Genomic DNA, 8,012 nt, shown 5'->3' with positions numbered 1-8,012 from the left:
AAGCAGAAAAGAAGGGGCACTTGGGCCCAACACCTCTAGTCCAGCCTGGACAGATAATACAATTCCCATGATCTTTAGCTCCCACCCTACAGGTTTGGAATGAGTGGTGCTGAGTGCCCTAGTGTTACATTGATGTATAGATGAGATATTCTTTTAGACCTTAGAACCAATAGTCCAATAGAACTGATCTGATTTTTCCTCTTTTAAAACAGACGGTGGAAAAGTCCAATGAGGAAACCTTTCAGGTATGAATAATGCGATTCTAAATCAGAGCTACTCATAGCATTTTGTGCTAAGTTAAGTTATAGTGACTCTTACTGTATAATGTTGTCTGTATATTATAACATTTCCACATTGCTACAAAGGCACATGTAACGTTACCATAATAGAGTTCTCATTCTTGCAATATTTTCTCTCAGCAGAACATACAGGAACCACTAGAGAAACCTAGTGAAGTTGTCATAACAGAAACACCTACTGGTAAGTAAACTGTTATCAATAGCCAAGCTAAATGGGCAAATCTACTGTTGGAGAGGCCATCACATTTCCAGTTGCTTCTAATTCAACTGGAAATGTAACTGGGCATTCAATGCTGACTGCTGATTGGTTGCTATGTTACTATTCATGGGTCCAGTTGGAACCAGGCTGTTACTGCTCCATGCCTTTAACATTATACTCCATACTTCTTTGGTTTTATTGGATGAACTTTCTCTATAACCACAACCTTTCCTGTGTATTAATTCAGCAGTGGTACAGTACTGCAAAGTTCCCAGACCTAACTATTTTAGACCACACATGGGGTCCATTTCAAGAATAAAGCAACTGACAGGTCAAATGATTTAGAGACCAAACTGTTTGTAGCTTGCCTTTTAGAGTTAATAAGACTTTGCCAGCTGTCAGAAAAGTGTTGCTAAATAAATCTGCCCCATAACTACCCTGTGTATCCTCCAATACTACATGCAATTCAGCCAAAATATGTTAAACAAGTGAGTCTTGTGTTAGGGTCGTACATTATTTGGCTTTATTCTAAATGTATCCATTGCTAGTCAGTTCTTATAGGCATTGCTTTCCAAATTGTCATTGGTCTTCATTTTTTAAATTCTTTATGGATTAGTTACTTCACTTTTAGTAAGTAGCTCTCCAGTTTGAAGTTATCCATTTGATATCTGGCTGCTAGGGTTCTCTTTACCCAATCAGCCAGACAGTGGTTTGAATGAAAGGATGTATGGCGAGAACCTGAAGGGAAAGATCAGTGATCAGGGATATCACTGACAATAAAATCCAGCCTCAGAATGAATGTGCTTTTCTGGTTGCCAGTTGTTGACCCTGAATGCAGTGGTAGAATAGAGAGGCAAATGAAAAAAATGTTGACCAATTGCAATTTGTCTCCAAATATCAATGTTTTTATCATGTTAATATTATACTAAACTACCATTATTAGCTAGTGTGACTTGCAGTAACTAATCTACAATCTCTTTTGCACACAGTTTCTTCTGTATGGGAAAATTGTCTCCCTTCTGTACAGAAAACTATACAGAAATCAAAAGAACGTCTGAAACGCAGGAGAGCCTTCAAAGCCAAAGTTGAAGCTGCAATTGAGGTAAGTGATGTTCCTGCACCAGGGATTTGTTTATCTCATGCTGTAAATTTACATATAACATTAGAACAATAAAAACATCATTATTTTTACACAGCCCTGGTCATTATATGCAGCGCTGCACAGCGCGTCCCTCCCCTCAGTTTGGTGCCTGAGGCACAGGGAGAGTAAGTGACTTCCCCTACGGTACAATGAACTGACATAGAAAAGGAACCCGGGTAGGAGTGCCCGGGGATAAGGTCCCTATATACTACACATAAGAACCACATGATCCCATGCAAGTAACTGTATTCTGTAAAAGAAAGTTATTAAGGAATTATTTTGTTATTTTCCTCTCAGAAAAAGAACATATTCTGGCTTGAATATGAATATCATGCCATCAGCAATGGCCTAAAAAGAAGAGGATGGTTGCAGAAAACAGCTCCTACCTTTAGTAAGTCTGCTTAGAAAATATACATTTCTTCAAGGGTGGTAGTTATTGAATTGCTAATGGTAAATATTCCTCTGGAGATCAGTACATTTAAAGGAACAGTAACACCAAAAAATGAAAGTGTATAAAAGTAATAAGAATAAAATATGCTGCTGCCCTGCACTGGTACAACTGGTGTGTTTTCCTCAGAAATTTATATAAACAAAGCTGCTATGTAGCCATGGGGGCAGCCATTCAAAGGAGAAAAGACACAGGCACATAGGAGATAACAGATAAACACTATTGTATTCTAGTGAGGTCATCTGTTATCTGCTATGTAACCTGTGGCTTTTCTCCTTTTTTCCAACTTTAATGGCTGCCCCCATGGCTACACAGCAGCTTATTTATATAAACTATAGTAGTATTACTGTAGCAAACACACAACTTTTACCAGTGCAGGGCAACAATACATTATATTTTAATTACTTTAAAAAACTTTCATTTTTTGGTGTTACTGTTCCTTTAAGCTTACAGGAATCTGCCCTGGGGTTCCATGAGCACAACGTAGGTTAGATAGATTTAGATATAAAAGCCTGGAGTTGGTGCCAGTGGCATGAATGTTGTTTTCAGGTTTATCTTCCAGTGTCTGAGCTGAAAGGTTCTCATGTATACACACCCATAGGCCAACAGGACTTGTATCTGCTTCTGGAAAATTATCCAGGGAAGAACCAAGTCTTCTATAGTTTACATTAGAGATGTCCAACCTGTACAACCTGCAACAATTCTCATGGCCCTTATGGCCTTCAGTGCAATGAATGCATAATGAGTGAAAACTTTTTTTTACACATTTTTCTACATTACCCTGATGATATCATTAAAATTCTTAGAAAGAATTGCAAGGCCACAGCCCACTGAATAGGTAATAAACTGAATGCAACTGAGGGGGGCGGTTGGCCCAGAACAATAAAAGGCAATATTTCAAGCCATCCTGGGCCAATAAAACTACAGTTTCACAGTTTATAGCCCACTTTGTATAAATGTTTGTCCCAGGCAGGCTGACTCGGTGAGAAAGGTTGTTTTGTTACATGTTTGAGCAGTCTTGATCATTAATTACAATTCTTTGTCATTAGTATGAATAGTATGATGTTCCCTAATGTACCTGGGATATATGGTCAGTACCTGGGGGCAGTGGAACATTATTGAGCAATATAATATAATGCTGATATGATACTGATACAGTGTTTTTTCCTTAACAGATGCTGGTGCCTTTAAAACTACATTCTCTGATCCAAGCAGGTCCTATGAATATAAGGTAAATTCATATCAGTGTTAATACAAGCCAAAGATCTCAGTAAACTATGTGTGCATAATATTAATCAACTCATGGATATGGTCAGTAGGTACAATGGACCAATTAAATTGAATGATTGCCATATTGTGGCTGGCATCGTCATTGCTTAACCCAGAATAGAAAGGCACATTTACCTGTATCTTCCCATAGCTAAATATTTTTTTACATGGACTTAAGGGGCTCCTTATGTTCTCCAGTTCTTTGAACTGGTCCATTAAAGTGCATGATGTCGGAGGTGCAGAGGGGCCAGGCAAATTAGCAAGCTACAGTACTTAGTGCAACTTCATTGCAGAGTATGATAACAGTATAACTAGGGGTTTCTTGGCCGCTGTTATGCCCCTGGGGTAGAGGAAGTCATATGATGCACTAAGATAACATTTGCTAGCATGTTTTAATTAGCAGGCCTTGTATAAATGACAATGTGTATATTTTCTGTTTCTTATTTCAGATGACGCTTTGGTATGATGTACAACCCAACCTTATCTGGTCAAGACCTTATTTCAACTTTAGAGATCTGAATGAGGATCAGATGATCAATAATTTTGATTGTACAAGATGCTTCACAACCAAGGTGAACTTCTATAGTTACTTACAATGACATATAGCAACCATTCAGATCTTTATGGCTGTTTTTACCCATCCTTGTTCCAACTGCACACAGTCATTTGCTATAATTGTACATACACATTTAATATATTGAAAATATATAATGAAATATGTCTTCTATGCACTAGGTTGGTCTGTGCCTCAGTTTAAGGGAACTGCCTTGGTTTGCCAAAGAAGATCCACACACTTTCTACCCTCGTTGCCACATATTGGCAGAGGAAAGGCAAGAATTCATTGGTAAGAGTGCCTAGAATGGCATGGCATTACATTCGGGGGTATTATCGCTTCTGGAATCTAGGCTTTATACCTTTTGTAACCAGAGTAGTATGATGTTATTCTTGAAACAACAAATGTATTTTTTTAATAAAAGTAATATTGGTGTGTAAGGCCCATGTCAGTGCATTGTGTTTGATTCTGACCTGATTACAGCTACTGAGCTGTGCCTTTATACTTTAATGTAAAGGAAAATAAATCCAAGGTATTGCCTGCTTAGAAATACAGTACAAAGTGCCACCTCTCCTTAGAAAATAAAATTGGCCCTGTTTGTACTGACAGTTACAGTTAGTCTCATCTCAGGGTTAAACAGCATATTCTAACAAAGACCTTGCCTTTATTTAGATGACTACAGATTGACTGCTGCTCGTAGTATCCTGAAATGGGTTTTGAGAGTCAATGGGAAATCTTTGAGAGATGAAGAGGTTATTCCCGAAGAGAGTGAAAAGGAAGCAAGCACTGCTATGTGCCTGACAGGTAAGGAAAAAGCAGGGCCTGTGGGTAATATCTGCAGCTGCATTGGTAACAGATACGGCAGCTTATTGGCCCATGTATGGGGCTCTCAGATGGGCCTATCCAACCAATAACTGGCCAGATATTAATTGGGCAGGTTAAAAATCCTGCTGGGGGAGGAGCACAATAACTTATTGATGTGGTCCTCACCCCAACGGCTTCATCCCGCAATATGATTTAGTCATTAGGCCTTAGGCCAAACAATGATCAATTCAATGTCACTACCTCAAGGTGGGCATATCAGGGAAAGATCTACTCATTTGATGACCTTGTCATACGAGCGGATCTCTCGGTGTATGGTCACCTTTAGGCTCATCTCCTGGTTAATTATATTCTAACAAAGATCTTTCTTTAGATGGCGTAAGCAGGACTGCCACTCGTGTCCGTAAATGGTTTTTGAGAATCAGAAGAAAGAGAAAGAGCACTTCTGTCTCCCTGCCAGGTAAGGGAAGAGCAGCGCCTCTGGGTAATATCTGCTGCAGCACTGGTCACAGAACTTGATAGTTACTTCTAGAATTAATACAATACATTATAATAATACCGTAACACCTTACTCTATTCATAGTGTAAGATTATACTTGGAATATGGTTTTCCAACCGATTCCATTTATTGTTCTCCCTTCTTATTGATCACCTCCTCTTATATTCTTTTCTGCAGATGCTAAGATGAGCGATCCTGGCCATGAAAGAACTGTTCCAAATGATATTATAGTAACAGCCCTTCTGGCATGCAAGATGCATCTCGACACACTGGAACATAAAAACATAGACGGTGACTTAGAGCCCGTAGAAGCTCAGGTGGCTGCCCGTTGGAAAGCATTTCTACGTGACTACTATAAAGTTGTACGGTAAGTAATGTCAGATGGAACCATTCATGGGAATTTAGATTTAAATAGAAATGATTTGTTGTAGGAAAACAATGACACTGGGATTGTGAACAAATGATTTCCTAGCAATAATTTAGTATTATAGTGTCTAGAAGAGATAATAAAGCCAGTGAGATGTGATACAAAATACAGGTTCCTTGCTGCATTGCAGAGCATTTAATCAAGGGACAAACTAGACGGAATGTAGCTTATTAGGTCTCATATAGAGCACATAGAAGAGAGATTAGTTGTAGATAAAAGATGCATTGATATATATATATTATAATACTCTCCATTAAAAATATACTCTAATAGAGTGCCGAGTATTAATTATAACTCCCTCCCAACCCTGCCTTGTATTGTTACAGTGACGGCGCTCACATACAGAATTCTGAGATGTATGTAGAACACTGCCGCAGTATTTTACGTAAGCTGGAGCCAGTGACCCCACAGCTGGATATTGACGGAGAAAAAAACATCTGGATCTTAAAACCAGGTTTTAGTTCCAGAGGAAGAGGTAAGAGAATCTGCAAAATGGGAATTTATGTGATATGTAGGTGAAAAAAATATCAACTCACTGATGAGAGCTTTTTTAGTATGCGCCCAATGATGAATCAAAACACTAACGTTCTGCCCAGGCATTTATTTATGTGACATACAGGGGGCCATCAGGGGGAGAAGGGGGGCTGATGTGCTTGGCCCTGTGCATAACCTCAGCAAAAACTGCCCCAATTTGCATCGAAATTACTGAACTTACATAGAAGCTTGCATAACATACATAGCACACAATGATAGTGCAGAGAAGCATAACAGGGGCAGGAAGGGGCAAACTCCACCAACCACCAATGAATTAAAAAACTTAAAATAAATTCCACTTTCCCCAATGAGCTGACTGACTTAGTCACTGCCCTTAGCACTGCACTTCTGCTCATTGATGGCCCCATATAAATAACTTGTACAGGGCTCCAAAGTTTCTGATGGAAGCCCTGAACATGTATGATGGCCCTGCCCTTCATTCCGCCCACTCTGTATTTTTTACACATGTTGCAGTGGCCTTACAAGGGTGATGGACATCTCCATAGTTAAGCTATTCCTAATTAGCTGTGCAGTATGTAGGGTTAGTATGGTTTTAAAGGAGTGAAGTGGCTACCATAACTGTTAGTCTAATGCATGTCTGATTTTATTGCTGACATTTCATTAGTTATGAAATCATAGAACGGTGTACTCTTAAGTCTTTAGTGAATTGATTTATGTGAAGATTGATTTTTGCTTTACATGTTATTACAGGTATATACTGCGAAAATCGCATGAAACACATACTCCGTTTAGTGGATAGTGATCCTGAAGTCATATTAAGTGAGAGATGGGTGGCACAAAAGTATGTTGAGAGGCCACTTCTTATACATGAGGCCAAAATTGATCTCCGTCAACATTTTCTAATAACGGACTGGAACCCCTTAACCATCTGGTTCTACAAGGACAGTTTCATCCGTTTCTCATCACAGCCCTTCACACTGGAGAAATTAGACCGGTATGTAGATGGTGCAATGTCTTGCATTCTATTTATTTATTATGTAATGATGATGTTTGTATGTTACTGGGTGCTTTGTACCCCCTGAGGCTCATTGTTTGATTGTTGTCATTGTTTTTGTCTCTCCAGCGCCATCCATCTGTGTAACAATGCTATACAAAGGAAATTAGAGAATGCGCCAAATCGTCACCCTGACCTGCCTGAAGAGAACATGTGGCACAGTGACGAATTCAAGGCGTACCTTCGTACAATCGGAAAAGAGTATGTCTGGGACTCGGTGATTATACCAGGGATGAAGAAAGCCCTCATTCACACTATGCAGGTTTCCCAGGATAAAACAGACTATAGAAAGAACAGCTTTGACCTTTTTGGTGCAGATTTTATGTTTGGAGAAAACTTCCAGCCCTGGCTACTTGAGATCAATTACAAACCTGATATAAAGCAAGACACATCAGTGATGGAGATTCTTGTTCCACCCTTGCTAGAGGACTTACTCCGAGTGGTGATTGACTACAAGAATGACCCTAACTGTGATGTAGGAGGATTTGAGCTGATATATAAACAGGTACGAGCCCTAGGAAACTCACACAATGTATGTATAACTTTATTTATAAAGCGCCACAAGGGTACGCAGCGCTGTACAGTCTTACAGAATACAAAATTACACACAGGGAGGACAAGTGATATAATACACAATCACAGCTTCCCTATCTCTTCACAGATTATTATTCTCCAACATTGTTGAGATACACATTTACATTGGCAGACACAAAGGGGCCCATAAAGGAGAAATATTAAGGCACTCAGCTTAGCCTGGTAAACAGATAATAGTTATAAAGCCCAACCTATCACTAAGTAATACTTTA

The 8,012-nt window shown here is 39.2% G+C and overlaps 1 protein-coding gene and 1 long non-coding RNA gene across 2 annotated transcripts; both read left to right on the top strand.

Moving 5' to 3' along the window:
* Positions 1 to 404: 404 nt before the first annotated feature.
* LOC116409789 lies at positions 405 to 1,600 on the top strand. Its single transcript, XR_004222070.1, has 2 exons — positions 405 to 480; positions 1,488 to 1,600. It is a non-coding gene; the product is annotated as an uncharacterized LOC116409789 (long non-coding RNA).
* A 342-nt stretch (positions 1,601 to 1,942) lies between these two features.
* Positions 1,943 to 7,768, top strand: LOC105946870 (tubulin monoglycylase TTLL3; the record flags this gene model as incomplete). Its single annotated transcript, XM_031899292.1, has 10 exons — positions 1,943 to 2,030; positions 3,263 to 3,318; positions 3,806 to 3,928; positions 4,092 to 4,200; positions 4,582 to 4,713; positions 5,105 to 5,191; positions 5,408 to 5,597; positions 5,984 to 6,132; positions 6,903 to 7,146; positions 7,276 to 7,768. Coding segments are annotated over exons 3-10 (1,527 nt in total), but the record flags the coding sequence as incomplete, so codon positions are not given.
* Positions 7,769 to 8,012: the final 244 nt, after the last annotated feature.

The sequence above is a fragment of the Xenopus tropicalis genome, chromosome 3 (genome assembly GCF_000004195.4).
Source record: "Xenopus tropicalis strain Nigerian chromosome 3, UCB_Xtro_10.0, whole genome shotgun sequence".
In the NCBI taxonomy this organism is placed as follows: Eukaryota; Metazoa; Chordata; class Amphibia; order Anura; family Pipidae; genus Xenopus; species Xenopus tropicalis.
This window is presented reverse-complemented; position numbering and strand designations above follow the sequence as displayed.